This window comes from Elephas maximus, chromosome 6, assembly GCF_024166365.1.
Source record: "Elephas maximus indicus isolate mEleMax1 chromosome 6, mEleMax1 primary haplotype, whole genome shotgun sequence".
In the NCBI taxonomy this organism is placed as follows: Eukaryota; Metazoa; Chordata; class Mammalia; order Proboscidea; family Elephantidae; genus Elephas; species Elephas maximus.
Genome location: NC_064824.1, coordinates 51,978,251 through 51,995,601, shown reverse-complemented (window position 1 = coordinate 51,995,601; position 17,351 = coordinate 51,978,251). Strand labels below are relative to the sequence as shown.

At 35.6% G+C, this 17,351-nt stretch overlaps 1 protein-coding gene across 2 annotated transcripts in view; it reads right to left on the bottom strand.

Annotated features, from left to right (window-relative positions):
• The window catches only part of KCNJ3 (potassium inwardly rectifying channel subfamily J member 3), a 152,216-nt gene that overhangs the window by 128,636 nt on the left and 6,229 nt on the right, over positions 1 to 17,351 (bottom strand). For both annotated transcript variants that reach the window (XM_049887259.1, XM_049887260.1), the window contains exon 2: positions 12,194 to 12,410. In XM_049887259.1, the coding sequence (XP_049743216.1) occupies positions 12,194 to 12,410 (217 nt within the window). The remainder of the gene's footprint in view (positions 1 to 12,193; positions 12,411 to 17,351) is intronic.

Here is a 17,351-nt window from a genome sequence, read left to right as displayed (position 1 = left end):
CACAAACATTCAGCTCGTAAGGTCTAAACCTTCTCTAGTTATCAAGACACATAAAGCATGATGGTCCTCTTCCCATCTCACACTTATCCCCTCATATTTATGTATCTTTAGGGACTGTTTTCACTCCAACATATCTACCTGTATGTTGGGGTATAGGACAAAGTCGGTACTATGTGTTCCTAGATATGGCACTGGAAAATAATGACATAACATTCTCCAACTTAAGTGACAAGAATTCTAAAATAAAATGTAAAAGGCTTAAATTATAATACAAAGTTAATTTGGTAACATAAGGGATAATTTGACAGTAGTTTAAGGAAGGCTAAATCATTCTTTCTCCAAATGCCTTTAAGATCTAATAATCTCTCTGAAATGGTCTAGACATAGCTCTTCTCTGAGGTACACAGCAGGAATAGATCATAACGACAGCTCTTCTCAGCCTTATGAGTATATTTTTGGGACAGGATGTTAAGCGAATACATCCGTATTACCATCAACACAATAAAGATTATGCCCCAAGGATAAGTCGCCCTTGGATAACAAAGAATTGTTTCTCCCCTCCTCCTACCCACCCATCAGGGGGCTTTCTCAATATTCTGCTGGTACTCAGTCACCATCCTTCACAAATATTAAGGTGTCGTAGTTTATCAAACTAAACTTCCTATAATTTGATCTCATGCAACAGACATTTATTTACAACACCAACAATAACAATAAAACCTCCTGCTGTCAAGTCAATTTTGACTCATAGAGACCCCATAGGACAGAGTAGAAATGCCTCATAGTGTTTCCAAGGAGCAGCTGGTAGATCTGAACTGCCAACCTTTTGGTTTAGCAGCCGAGCTCTTAACGCTTGCGCCACCAGGGCTCCACAATAACAATAGCAGCCAATGATTTCCCACTTGAATTTCAGTTCTAAGGTTACGTCTGTTTGAACTGAGGAGGTCAATGATCTTAGCTCTTTTTTCAGACAAAGAGCCCAGGGCCTAGAGATAACGAAGTAATAACTAATCAAAGTGAGGCAATGTCAAATTGGGTCTAGAATATTTATTTGTCAAGATAAACTCTGAATCTCAAATCTTACCCACTCCTCTTCATTGCCTATTCATAGCATATTTCTATTGGTTTCTGCAAAAATTTCCCCAGAAAAGAAAAGCCCTCAAATGGGTTAGCTTTAATGACTCCCAGTGTCAAATTATAGAAATTGTCCTTTTGAACTTGGCTGTATACGCCTAATGATATCCCTCTTATGAAACAGTAAATAATGGCACACAGTGCTCTGGCCTAATCCATGTGTAGCAATTTCAATGATCAGAATTCTCTCTATCAGTGAGCGGTCTTAACATCCTTGTTTGGCATTTATATTACATCTTCACACAATGTTCCGCAATAGCTATCACATCTTGTTCTTGGTTATGATGATGAATAGCAATGAATTTTAATTCGTACTCCTGATTTCACTGTTTTCTACCCACATTAATTTGCATTTGGCTACATTGATCATCACAGTCTAAACTGACACAAAGCTTTATCTCTGAAGACTTCAGAATTTTAAAGAGCTATGATCTCTTTCCTTTTTACCACATTCCATTGCAGTAGGTTAGGTGAAGATACATTGAAGTGAGTAGTTCAAAAATATTAGTGATCTTTTCTACTCACTGGATGTAGGAGTTTGCAAGCTTTAATGTTCTCAATAAGAATCACTTGCGTGCTTGATAAAAACGCAATTCTCTGGCCCAAAAACACCAGACACTTTTACACTGTAAGTCTAAGAGAAGGCTCAGAAATCAGAATTTTAATAAGCATTCCATGGGAGTCTGTTGCAGGTAGTCCTAGGACCTCACCTTGAAAAACACTGAAAATGAATTTATTTTCTAAATTGTGAAATTTCTTGTCATTGGACTATACAACAGGAGCCCCGGTGGTGCAGAGTTTACAGTCCTTGGCTGCAAACCGAAAGGTCAGCAGTTCTAACCCACCAGCAGTTCCTCAAAAGAAAGACGTGTCAGTCAGCTTTCATAAAGATTACAGCCTTGGAAACCATATGGGGCAGTTCTATGCTGTTCTATAAGGTCACTATGAGTGGGAATCAACTGATGGCAGGGGGTTTGGTTCAGGACTATGCAACATCTTAATCAAAATTGATTTCTTTCCCTCAGTTACAGTTCCGCAGTTTTTACATTTAACAAGTAACTAGAATATCCACAAAATCAGCTGATTTATTATATCAGCCTTAGGCAAGACTGTAACAAATGCAGTGTCAATCTTACCTCAATTCCGCCCCATCCCCAGAAATCTACTCATATCAATCTACCATTCAGTAAATGAGAAAGTTCTACCCTACCATGTTAAGGATTATATTAATTAAATTTTCTTTAAAGAGCAGCAATAATAGAAGAGAGGAAATGAAATAAATTAAGTGAAAATGTCCCTATGTATTTTTGATAAATGTTGACAAAGGTGGCGTAAGGAAAATGGGCCTCCAAAGATGACCATAGAAAGACCTATTCCACTCTCAATAAAAACAAAGTTTCAATTAAATTAAAACAGGCATTTAAGAGGATTAATCTAACGTCCGTAGAGTCCCAGTGTGTTGGAGACTTTTCTTGTTTTAGCACTGAAAGCTTCAGGTCCTAGGGAACATTTTAGTCACAGGCAAACCGGGATTTTTTTTATGCTTCAATATTTAGGTATGAATTTTTTAAACTTCATGGGAATTTTCTACACTCACCTATCAAAAGAAAATAATAAGGTATGATTTTATCTAGAAATTGCCCATAAATTGTTGTTTTAGATTAAATACAGATTCATGACTCCAGTAAGTTTGAGTTTTATTTTAACTTGACAAACTATTGCTCAATTGTCTGTAAGAAAGAAAAAAAAATTATAACTAAGAATTAATAAATACTTAAATACATCATTATGGGAGTTATTACGAGGAAGGTACTTTGAGATTTCCAATATACGCAAATTCATGTATCATTGACTTTTATCTATTAAGGTAGTAAGGCTTCTGAAATGCCAGCAATTACTTTAAAAGGTAACAGCAGTATGGGCAGTATCAGGGAAGTTGGAGAAGTAAACAAGATGCCCTGAATTAGGTTCCTGGCTACAACAGGTATGAGGAGCTTCCAGGATAATGAGTAAGAACCTACAATGAAGATGGATGGATAGAATTTCCAATGGTCAGGACAGTGCTAACACATTTATAATAACACTAAGTGGTTTGCTGATCACTGCCATCATTGTTTTCTGACTATTAAGCTAAATATTACAGGATCATTAAGAAGGAAAAAGTATAGGCACACCTCAATTACTCACGAGTTGAGCTTCTGCTCTCGTTTATTCATTAGAAAATTTCAAGCTGTTTTTCACTAGGCAGGAGAAGAGTCTGTGGCTTGTTAGTGCTGTTTTGTTTATAGCTCTCAATTTATCTTTTTTTTTTATTTCTTTCAGTGTCTCAGCTTCTTCTTAGTAGCCTGTGAAAGTTCATTGGGAAGGATCCAGGGACCTCTTTCCCCATTCCTGTTTAATCACAAATAAAGCTTTGAAACCAAAGGCCTTTTTCATTGTTTTTCATAGCCACATCGTTGCCTGATACAAATTTCATGCAGGGCCCAATTACTTCTGATCTGGCCTATCGTAATAGCCTATCACTGGTCTGTCTCAGGTAGCAGCCCCATTCAATCCATCCTCCACCTGCAGCCAAAGACATCTTTTTATGATGCAAACCTATTCATGGCATTCTCCTGTGTAAAATCTTTCAGTGGCTTTATTGCCTGAAGAATTAGGTTCTCACCATTACTCAGCAGTAGTTCTAGGCTCCTGCCTAGCCAGTTCCCCCACACTTGTTTTGCACTCTGGACATACCAATTTATTAATGAATCCCCATACAAAATGAACTCTCAGTGTCTGTACTTGCTGTCTCTCTGGATAATGCCCAGCTCTCCTTACCTTCCTGATGAGTGTCAGCTTCACCCTCATGTCTCAGTTCATGTCATCTCCTCTAAGAGGCCCTATCCAGATCCCCTAAGAGTCCATCAGGCTCCACTCTTGTGCATCCCTGCTGTAGCTGTATCCTTACATACCTCTGTTTGAGCACATCTTGCTAATACTCAATTTAGCTCAACTCCTTTCTCACTCTGGACTGTGGGCTCCCTGCTTAATCATCCTGGTACTACCTTGCACCTACTACAACATGGCACTCAACAAAGGCTTATTAACTGATTTATCATAAAAAAAAAAAACAATCCACAACTCAGAAAGCCAACTTATAAAAAGAGGAAAACTCTATTAAAATCAGTTAAAAATAAAAAAAAATTGGAAGTGTTCACTGGCATCTACCACTTTCTGGGACCTACGTCATATAAAATAAATAGCTATAAAACAATGTCCTCAATCAATGTTAGAGATTAAAGTTATTTGGAGATGGTGTAAAGCACATACAAAATGAATGTGACAAAATTTTATACATATGTATATATACATACATATATATATAAACCAAACCCACTGCCGTCGAGTCGATTCCGACTCATAGCGACCCTATAGGACAGAGTAGAACTGCCCCATAGAGATTCCAAGGAACGCCTGGTGGATTTGAACTGCCGACCTCTTGGTTAGCAGCCATAGCGCTTAACCACTACGTCACTGGTGTTTCCAGGAATATTCAAAACTGAACCAAATCCATTGCTGTAGAATTCATTCCAACTCATAGTAACCCTACGGGACAGAGTAGAACTGTCGCCATCGGGTTTCCAAGACTGTAATCTTTAATGGAAGCAGACTGCCACATCTTCCTCCTGCAGAGCAGCTGGTGGGTTTGAACTGCTGACCTTTCAGTTAGCAGCCAAGTGCTTAACCACTGAGCCACCACCAGGACTCCTACTGGGAATATAACTATGCATAACAATGTGCTAATTTACAAGCAATATGTTCATAAAAAGAGTTGCAAACAAAATGAGCAATATTAACTGATAATTCATGAAATAAAACTCGTAGCTAACAGACACAATAATGTCAACCTCTCTAATAATTTTTTAATAATCAAAGACTGCAAGATAAAATCAAATTAGAAAAAATGAAAACTATAATATCAATGGTTGGCAAGCATGTGGGGAAACCGGTGTCTTCAAATACCATTGTAAATGGACTCCTACTTTCTGTATAGCAATCGTGGATTTTTTAGTAAAAACCAACAAATTTATGCACCCCTTTATACAGGAATTTGATCTCTAGAAATGTATCTAAAAATAGTAAATTTGCTGTAAAATAAATCACAACTGTGAGCTCTGTAGGTATTCACCTTATTAAAAAGAAAAATGGCTAAAAATCCCAAAGTAGGAGGTTGGTAGTAAAAATTAAGAGTGATACACAGACTAACATACAATAAAGACATTAAAATTAACAGTGTAGATTTATAATTTGACATGAAAGGTATTAACAATATGTTATATAATAAAACAAATAATAAAATGGCAAATGCAGCATAATAAAAAATAGATTTGAATGAAGACGCCTAAAAGGTTAATCACCAATGTGTTAACAGTGCAGTAGCTGAAATTAAAGGTAAAATTTTTATATTATGAAAACCCAGTAAAACCCGGTGCCGTCGAGTCGATTCCGACTCATAGCGACCCTACAGGACAGACTAGAACTGCCCCATAGAGTTTCCAAGATATTATGAGCATATATTTAATAGTTCTTGCACAGTACTAACATTTTTTTAAATGATTTATTAAAGGAAAAGGTACAGACAAGAGTGTTTTGGGAAGATTTAACAAATAGGCAGCTCTTGTGCTGTGTGAGAGAAGACAGAGTGCTATCTAAGACAGTCATACAACATGATCACCGACATGGGAGGCAAGGGTGAACACTGCAGAAAGAAGAGCAGCCTAATTTTCTCAAAAAGAAACAAGTGCCTTTTGATGCGGCAGTCATTAGGGATTTTCGAACGCAGGCATATCATCAAAGTGTGTTGTAAGCAAATTTACCAGGTAGTAGTGTGCAATCTGCATGTAAACAGGGACTCCAGAGGTACTATACCTACTTCTGAGACAACTACTGTGATTTAGAAGTACTATTATGCAGACTCAATGGCACACGACAACATTATGTGGGCTTAAGGAGGAAGACTGAATTGAACGACATTCATTACTAAGAGAGAGTAACAGCAGCTGCTGATGCCTCTACCTGGAATGCCCTTCTCCCAGGTATCTATCTGGTTTGCTCGAGATCAGAGTTTTGGCTCAAATGTCACCTTCTCATTGCAGTCTATCCCGCTATCCTTATCTTCCCAAACCCTCTTCCTCGTTTTATTTTTTTTCATAGTGATTATCACTTTCTAACTTTCTAGATAATGTATGTCTTCGTTTTGTTCATTGACCATTTCCCCCATAAAAATAAGTATCTATGAGGGCAGAATTTGTTTTGTAGGCTGTTAACAAATGTATATGTTAACTAATGTATCCCCATGGTCTAGAACAGGGTTTAGCCTGTAATAGGTGCTAAATAGATATTTTTGCAATGAATGAATTTATTGGATATAAGACAGAAAAGACGAGTCAGGAATAAAACAGCTAAAATTAATACAGACTGATTTTCCAAAAGAGGATGTAATGTGAAGGTATGATGATGACGTGTTATTTGTACAAGTTGATTCTGAGTTAAAATATATATCCGATTGGATAAATGCCCTGGAAACTAAGAGCAAATGCAAGAGTTAGGCGAAGTTTCATAGCTGAAGAACGGTGGGCTGGTGAGTGCTTCATGAATTCACTGGAAAGGAAAAGGGGCAAGGGCAGAGGAGAGGTGTCAGAAGGGGTAGAGATGCAGGATTTAAAAAACCCACTGCGGTTGAGTCAATCCCAACTCACAGCAACGCCATAGGGTTTCCAAGGCTGTAAATCTCTACGGAAGCAGACTGCCACATCTTTCTCCCAAGGAGCCGCTGGTGGTTTTGAACCACCAACCTTTCCGTTGGTTAGCAGTTGATAGCTTTAACCACTGTGCCACCAGCGTTCCTTGAGTTGTAGTGGTGGGAAGCAATGCATAAGAAACGTAACTAGCTATATAAATGAGTTGGTTTTGGAGAAGAATAAGGACAATTTCCCCACAGACACCAGGAAAGATAAAAAGAAAATGAATATGAGAAAAAGGTAAAAAGAATAAAGAAATGTATAAAAATTCAAGGGTCATATTATTTTTGACAGAATAGTGGAGAGATTATATGCCAAGAAAGGGATAGGACAGCTGGGACTGGGGGCATGGAAAGTGAGAAAAGGTCTAAAATAGCTCCCACTGGGAGCGAGCCTGGGAGTACAGAAAAGACATTAAAAAGCTGCCAAATAGCAGCAGCAGAGACCAGATTGAAGTTTGAAAGCACCAAGTTCTAATGAGCCAAATCTGCAATGCTTTGTTTGCCTCTAGCAGTGCTCTCTCTCCTGGGAGAAGAAGCAAAGAGAGCAAAAGTTAGAGGTAACCTGTGTTTAGGAATTTGCTGATTGATCAAAGATGCAAAGGTTATTAATGAAGAGGAAACCTTTTGTTCCTAGTCAGGAGTGAAAATCCAATTCAACTGTAGCAAGGAGGGCAAAGATCCCTCAGTCTGGGGCTTTGACTATATCATCACTACAGAAGCAAGTACCCCTGCAGGGAAAGTAATCACTGTGAGTCTTGAGCTGAATCTTTCAAGAGAATTAGAAAGCTCTAACTTCTCACTCTCTTCCCTCACTCCTGCTGAGACTACGGGAATGGGAAGAAGGAACGACTAAATGAGATCAGAAAATTCTTACCAGAGGACTGTTGTGAAGCGAGGCTGATGATTCTCAACAATTGGGTTGGGAGTGAGGGGGAGGGATGGAGGAGGGAGTGCCATTAATACAAAAGGTGGTAACTATATAAAGTTTTGTGTATTTCAAAGATATTAGGCTCACTAATTTTTAAATAAACTACACACATTCTACTAGAAAACACAGTATTTTTATTATATACCTATGCTTTTGTTGTGTGACATCAGGTCAGTTCTGGCTTGTAACGACTCTATAGGACAGATCAGAACACTAGTGGATTTGAACTTCCAACCTTTTGGTTGGTAGCTCTTAACCACTGTACCACCAGGGCTCCCATTACATATACATGTAATATATATATATAAAACTTTAAATACTCACACACATATATATATATCTAAAAAACCAGAAAACCAAACCCACTGCCGTCGAGTCAACTCTGACTCATAACAACCCTATAGGACAGAGTAGAACTTCCCCACAGGGTTTCCAAGAAGTGCCTGGTGGATTCCAACTGTCGACCTTTTGGTTAGCAGCAGTAGCTCTTAACCACTATGCCACCAGGGCTTGCATATATATATATATCTCCACATAATTACTAAAGCATTAAAAAAAGGTTGTATTAATGCATACTTTGCTTTTTAATCAAATCCCAAAACTTCTTGTTGGTGTAATAAAATCATCTATAGTGTTTTTTGTTTTTTTTTTTTTATAGTGTAGAGGAGCCCCCCTCCCCACCTGACTTCTCTCCTCACTCCCCCATTGCTCACTCTGCTCCAACCGCCTCTGCCTACATTCATTTGCTGGAATAAATCAAGCTTATTCCCAACTCAGGGCCCTTGCACCAGCTGTTTCTCAGTGCCTGCCATGCTCTCTTCCCAGCTCAGGCAAGGAGGCCCTTCTTGACAGTCAGCTCTCTACTTAAATGCCACCTCCTCAGAGAGACTTTCCCAGACCATCAACCTAAAGTAGCCTGGGGTGCACTTTTTATCACAAAACCCTGTTTTATTTGTTTGTTTACTTATTTTTTCTCCTGACACATTATTTGATGGAGCCCTGGTGGTGCAGTGGGTAAGCGTTCAGCTGCTAATTAAAAGGTCAGAAGTTCGAATCTGCCAGCCTCTCCTTGGAAACCCTATGGGGCAGTTCTACTCTATGCTATAGGGTCGCTATGAGTCAGAATCGACTCAGCGTCAATAGGTTGAGTTTTGGGGTTTGTTTATTTATTTGTGTTTTGTGGTTTGCCTCCTCCAATTAGAATATAAGCCCCTTGAGGAAAGGAATTCTGATTATCTTGATGACCACTATATCTCCAGCATCTCAAATACTTTCAAGCACACCCACCAACCAAAACCAAACCCACGGCCGTCGAGTTGATTCCGACTCATAGCGACCCTATAGGACAGAGTAGAACTGCCCCATAGAGTTTCCAAGGAGCACCTGGCAGATTTGAACTGCCGGCCTTTAGGTTAGCAGCCATAGCACTTAACCACTACACCACCAGAGTTTCCCGTTCAAGCACACAGCACACATTGATTAAATAGTTGTCTAATGACTGAATAAATGATAAAAACTTGACATTTTAATGCTAAATATAACGGAAACTTACATTCAGTTAAAGTTTATTTCACAGGGCTATGTATCAAAGAACACGAGAGATAAAAAAGTTTATTCTTGTTTCAAAAGAATCCAGAAAGATCATATTCTAATCAATACACAATGAGAAAGTATAATTTATTGTGGAAGAAAGGTTAAAGGAGGAAAAGCCCTCATTATGAACCTAAATAAATCTCAGTAAATTTTTAAATGATCATATGGATATAAAAATGTCTATGTTACATTTACCAGTCTCAAGGAGGTTTAGAAACGTAGACACATTTTACAGAGATTGAACAGTCTGAGATTAAATTAGTTACGGAATATATACAAACAAAATACCAGATAAATTTTCCATGAAATAAATTCTATAAATTATGAGTAATGGTTTTGTAGTTTGTCTTGATATATTAGATCTAGAAAGCAGACTTAATTAAGAGGTTAAGAGGAAGCGGACTTGAATCTCTTCTTAAAAGGCAATCCCTAAATAAGAAATTAAGGTTTCAGCCAAGTTTTCATTTTCTACGGAAAATATTCTCTTCTAGTTCAATTTTTTTTAAGTAAGATTTACAGTCCTAATCAATAATTAATGTTACAAAACTCCTAATGACCTTATGTAGGATATTATTTACTAACTATGATTCCCTGAAATACAGGGAAGACATATCAGTCAAGAATACACAGGTAAAATTCAAGAACGACCTGCTTCAATAGTCCCTTAAGATGTCCATGCAGAATCCCAAAATCAAGAGAACTAATGAAGAACCTCTGACAAACTCAAATTGACAGACCTCTGAAATACTTGGTCTATATTCAAATATGTCAAGGTTCAAAAACAAAAGAAGGTTGAGGAACTACTCCATATTAAGACTGAAAAGACAAGTCAAGAGATGAAGGGCACGATCCTTAAAATGATCCTGAACCCAGAAAAAAAAAAAAAAAAGCTAGTACAGAAATACTGACAAAAGTTGAATGTGGACCAATGACTAAATGGTAATATTACATCAATGTTTAATTTCTTTATTTTTTTTTTAAAGTTGCACTGTAGTTTTGTAGGAAAATGTTCTCATTTTTAAGAAATACATACAAAAGTACTTAGGGATAAATAGGAAAAAAAATGGATAGATAGATAAATATGTAGAAAGCACTAATAAAAGATTTTTTAAGGGTATAGAGTAAAAAAGATTTCTCATGTCAGTGAACAGGATAATAACAAATACTTGGTACACTATAAGCAGGTGTAGCGAAGATAAAACCAAATGTTATAAGAAAGAAGTCAATAAAAATGCAACATCTGCTGTTTAAATATAAACAATACATTATTACTTCAATAACTGACATGAATGAAAATTGAAATTTAATTAAAAAAAATGTCTTCGACTAAAAGCCTTGTAAATTAGTTTTATCCTTTACTAACATATGATATTTTAGCAAAATATTAGGAAATAATTTCAACTTTAAAGTAAAAATCTGAGTAAAGGATTTAAAGTCACAAAACAGCATATGCAGGAGTCAAGCTTCAGATACAGGTTGACCAGTTCAGTCTTTTCTCACTGTTCTTAAAATCTTAATTTTGAACTGAAGCATTGATATTAATATAGTCATAGCAATAATACAAGCAGCCTCAAAGCAGTTATATATCATCCTCACTTGAAAGAGAAGGAAAGGAAGCTTATAGATATTATCTTGCCTAAATTACTAACAGGTCTTAAGTGACAGATATGCAAAAATGACAATGGATTGCCTCCCCTACTCCTTGGGCAATAGTAACTGTTACATAACCAAAGTTCCCCCACACTGGTATAAAGCTTGAATTTATCTGTTTTACTGTAGATGTTACTTTCAATATTACCATAGTTTATACATAATAAGTAGCATTTTAAGACAATCAAGATGATTGTGGTAGAAAAAATAAAAATTGCTCTTATTACTTATACAAAGGGTAAAACTCAAGTTAAAGCCATCATATATATAATATCTACTATATATATATTCTGTAGATATTACTTGTTTGTCTAAGTCATCCAACAGGCTCTAAACCAACTGGGCAATGTTTAGAACCCAATTAATATACTCACATTTATTCTGTTTCTCTCCTTTGCCAATCTAACTCTTCTCAGAGAATAGCAAATTGTATTTGGGGAATACCAGTTAAATTGCATTTTAAAGAATAACATACAGGACATAAATATATTGAAGCAGAAAAAGAAAAAGAAAAAACACATATATATTTAATTTCGTCAAGGTTCAGCTGGGGAAATCTACCGACCGATTTTAAAATTAAAGTGCTGTTGTAACACACACACACACACACACACACACACACACACACACAGAGGCAATTTTCCACTGAGGTGGCACATAGCAGCATATGAAAGCTCTATCAATGACACCCCAAATCACCCTCCCTCCTGAAGGCAAGATACACGCTGAGTTCAGGCTGCTCACCATTACTCTGATTTTTTTTTTTTTTTAACCTAGTAGTTTTAAAGAAAAATCATGATTATAGGAACTCCAAGTTTGTAATTAAAATAGAGCAACGTAGTCATTTCTAAGACGTCTTTTTTTTTTTTTTTTTTGCAGTGAGTATTCCTGAGTTAATATTATGTATGGAACCATCAAAACAGTACATCTTAATTTTCAAAGTAGTTATCAATTTAATAATACAAAGAAATAAGAGGTAAGTCTTTCTTTAATGTGGAAATGTGGACGCACTCAGACATTTCGCCCACCTTGTCACGGGTTTTGTGCATATAGTATCATTATGGAATATAGAAACTTGATGACATATCTGTGTTTTTACTCACCAGTTGTTTCCACAATGCCTTCTAGGATGACGACAATCTCGAATTGTTCGCTTTGCATGCTTCGCTGGGATAGGTCATAAAAGGGGCTTTTGGCATCGATCACGTGGCAAATCGTGAGGGGGGAAACAAGAAAAAGTTGATCTGCCCCTGTACTAAAACCTACATCCAGTTCAAGTTGGTCAAGGGGTAGGAACTCACCCTCAGGTGTCTGCCGAGACTAGACAAGCACACAGAAAAAGAGAAGAAATCACCACTTGTGCTGAAATTTTCAAGGCAGCCCAACAATAATTTACATCATTGCCAACATTCTGCACTATCGATCATCTGCAACAAAATCCAAACAAATCATTATGCAGCTTTGTTCTAGCAAACGGGCTGAAATCCCACATAGCTCATGCGGAACATACACGCATTATTTATAATATACGGCTTACTATAATTACCATTCCCTAACTCATGAGCTTTGGAGAAATGCCCGGCCCAACAATTGCTGTTAGCACAAACTCCAGAAGTGAGTGTACATGTGCTACTTCTTGACATAAATCACTGCATAATAACTCATTACATGCCAGATTTTTTTTTCCTCACAAAACAAACAAGTAGGCAGTCCTTATGGAGTTTGTTAATGCTGAAAAACGTTGATGATAATTTAAGAAAATATTTACTGAATTATTAAAAAGCCAAGCATACTAATTTACTTTTCCAGGATATTGAAAGGTCATGGACATGAATTCTAACAGAAGAGCAAAGAGGTTATATTAAATTAGGCACACAACAGCTCACAAAATAAAAATAAAGTGAAGATGATCTTAGCTAATGGCTTTCAAACTCAAATTTCAAAATTTAACAATAAACTGCATTAAAATTGTTTACTTCTCTATTTTATGATTTTAAAAACAATGAACCAATTGTGCAAAACTATAATTTCCTTAATCAAAATGTGATTTAAAATATCTGTATTTGATAAACTCATAGTGTCAGAAAATTTTCATAAGGTAGTAAGTAGTTTTTCATTTCAGCATAAACCATTATAAAGCTCAATTCAGTAAACTGTCTCTAAAAGAAAATTAAATATAAATACTAAAAATCAGCAGATGATAAAAGCTAACTTCCTTATCTTCCTTTTTTATTTATTTTTATTTCATTTTCCATACTTGTTACTTACAAGAATTGTGCACAAGCAAATATTTTCCTTTAATTTATATGATGATAGTGATAAGATAAAGGTTTGGTAGTTAGGTGATACATACAGAAAAATTCAGGTGGGGCCCAAGCTGCTGGTCAGATGGGACTTTCAAAAATTCCGTATATTTTCAGACTCTTTAAAAAACTAATAAAACAGAAAACTGTTCTCTCCAATGAAATGGTAGCATGAACACAAAATCCTCACTTGGCCTAAAGGAATCTCAAAACACTGAAAAATGTAGTTTAAAAAGATGCCCTTCAGAGGCAAAGCAGAAGTAAGGGATTCAAATTGGTGGTAGTATATTAAGGGGGTAACTGCTGCAAGGAGTCCCAACAGCAGAATTAGTAAATTCAACAGGCTACTTTGTAGGTTAATGCTACTCAATATTACTATTTGCATTAAAAAAAAAAAAATCCAAAGGAAACTATTGAGATTATTTTTCTTCTCTACCTTGTAGCTAGTTGGGAAGAAAAAAAAAAGAAGAAAAAGAAAACTATTGCTGACAAGAGAGTAAAATCCATGAAAAAACTTGATGGTACAAAAATAACAGAAGCTAGGTGTTTCTCAGACAGCATGAAGAAGCTCACTTTGGGACTTTTTCAGATCACTTACGTTTCTAAACCTATTCTCTAGTAAGTAAAGCTTGCAACTTTCCAACTACACAGTTGTATAACAAGTATTGATTCACATTAAAAAAAAAAAAAGGCAAATGAAAAATAAATAAAAACAAAAATCTTGTGTCTATTGTTTGCTCACCTACTGAGAAACAGGTGCTATATAAAACACAAGGTGGTATTCTGATGTTTATATTTAATGATCAGAATTTGGGTAGTTATTACTAAGTATTCTAAACTCTGCTTTTTCTGAACTAAATAATTGTATTGACAAAGACAATTTTTAAACAACTCATTTTACTTTGAAATAATTTTCGACAAAGAAAGTATATTTTTCTAATTATTATCTAGGTAGATCAATACTAAAATTAGTTCTCCTTTTTTATATATTTGTATCTCATTCTAAAAGGATTTAGAGTAAGCTATTAAACTTTATATTCCCTGATTATCAAACAACCTATGAAAAGAAGAAGCGGCCTAGAAACAGGCAGCTATCAGGAAAATGCCAACCTGGAGTGAAAAATATTTTATTTTTAGCAGTCAAAGTAGTTCATGCCTATATAGATAACTTAGACTTAAATATACATGGATCTGTTCTATTCAGGCTCAATATATCCTCTGATTTTAAAAGTCTGCTATATACTCAGAATTATACCTACTTTCTAAAATATATTCTTCATACCCTACCAAGGTCTCGGCAGAGCCAAAGGTGACAGCCTATTATGTGACACCACGGGGAAAGAAATGATGCTTCATTTATTTGAAAGATATTTTCCATGCTTACTATATATTTTCCAGATAAGTGAAGGTTGTTACATATGTACTGAGAAATTACTTTCCAGTGGAAACGATATAATTCAACCTTTTCTTTAATGACTCCAAGACACTACACATATCCACAAATTTGTGTTCCAGGTCCTTTTCCATTACGTTAAGCTATCAAATATTTCAATTTTCAAAATGCTCATCTCCCTGATTTTTGTTTGCCTCTTTGACTCTTTTTTTAGTGTGGCAGGCGCCTGGATCACTGAAATTCTTCGAAGTTTGAACTCCTGGCTAGAGCAAGATTATTTTAGCCGTCAGTCAAACACATTCAGTGTTCCAGAAACCTACATATGCTTACCAAATACATTCGTCAGAAATATGTACATTATTTTTTCAACCAGAGAATTCTAATCAAGGCTTTCTTAATTCTGATACAATTAAGCTAAATTCCAGAGATTCACTGGAGCAAAGGAAAACAAACAAAATCCTATCTTAGTTTTAAGTCTCTAGACTTGTATAAGTGGAGTGAGAGAACTTTTGTTCAAGAACTGTGATACACAAATATGTATGAAAAGAAAAAAACTGAAAGATAAAAGAGGAGTTATTTATATGTGCCTTTATGAAATTAAACTGAGGTCTGTAACTTCAGAACGTAATGAATCAGAAAATATGCTGTAATTCTCTAATTCTCTTCTTTAGCTATCACTATATTTCACCCAGAAATATTTGATAATAGGCAGGAAAATTTTAGATACAAACAAGTTTAACCTTCCTTCATTGTGTCATCTTAAGAATTATGATACAAGAAGAAACCTTCAGTCGCTAAAGCACTTCGCTCATGGTACACACATCTTTACCTCTGTAAACCTAATTCCAAAGGGAACATGGATATGATTATTTTCTAGATGAAAGTATGTAGATATGACATAAAAAAAAATCAACAAAAAATGAAAAAAAATTCTAAAAATTTAAGAATAATGTAAGCCTTTCAATTTCCTAAAAGCTGGTAACTAGGGTTGACTTCTATTTGATGAAATGATGAATTAGAATCATAAAAATTATAGAATGAATGAGAAACCAGAGGGGAAGAGGTGGAAGAAAAGATTAAGTTCACGAAAAACTTTGTAGTTCTTAAAAATTTAGAACATAATTTGGAAAACCTATGACCCGAGAATGAATTCTATACACCTTTTTTTTTTTTTTTTCATTTTTCTGGACTCTTGGAAAAGAAATTAAGATCTTCCCACCAGTTTAAAGTCTTTTTGGTTGACTGCAATACAGCAAATTCAAAAAGTAAGAGAAAAGTCAAGGAAAGCTAAGGCTTCATCAATGTTTAAGTTTACTGTCCAAAAAAATTGTAACTTGAATATTATGAATTTTTTAAAATAACTTCATACAATTTAGGTAGTAGCAGTGATTTCTAATGTATCCTTTATAATAGAAATTTGCATATAATATTTAAATATTTCAACTGTACACACTTTCATCATATTCAAATTGATCTATCTGTAGAGCTTAAGGCTTGTGCCTCAGTTTATAATAATAAGTACTAATTTCAAAGAAATAGTTAATTTCAAATGATTTTGAACTCTCTATGAAAAGGCCCATGGATAATTAACTACAATTCTGACTACAGAGGGAAAAAAATCAAAGGTCCACAGATGCCTGGAAGGGACCATCATAGTCATGCATTTTACAGACCAATAGTTTTCATATTATAGATGAAAGACTTTTAAGTGCTAAAGACACACAGACTCACACAAAACTCTGGCATAAACATTTTAGCACCGTCCTGGAATAAGGCCATTTACTTGGCCATCCTCCTTCTGGGGGATCCATGGTCAAGTGTCCACATTCATTCAGAAGGACCACACTTTGTCAATACGATCAATGTCTCTGCTGTTTCTCCCACCTCTCTAACCCATAAATGTGTTCTAATTATAACCATTGTGCTCTTTCCTATCTCTGAGTGAGGCTCAGTAATTTTGAATAAAAAATGTAATCAGTAATCTCTAACTCACAAGATTTACCTCTACGGTATTTCAAGACTTGATCCATGTCCTACTTCCTCCAAGTCTCCACTTGAAAAGGGCCCTTAGGGCCAGTAAGGAAAGGAGGAAATGAGAAGGGAAGAAAAAAGGAAACTGGAAAAGGAAAAGGAAGGAAAGAAAGGGGGCTAAAGTGGAAAGGGTCCTTTACTGCTTATCACCCCTTGGACAATTTTATCTACAATTTCACTGCTTCTCTTTAAATGTGTAACACACACACACACACACACACATCTGAAATATGATTGCTTGGAGATATGTGGAAGGTATGAAAGTTCTTTGATAGATAATCATTTGTTGATTTAATTTTTTTTAAAAAAAGGAGGATGGTAGTAACTAATTGTCGCACAATTAAAAAACTGGATTGTCTACAATTACATTATATGTTTCTTTCAACTCTTCACACTCAAAATTACAAGAATACTCAGGTGGAAGTCTAAAATAAGATCTGATGCTCAGCTAATTATCTCATAGAAACATGTTTGTTTTTATGAAAATAAAATACCTTATAGAACGAATAGATTATGTGAGGTTTTCATACGAAT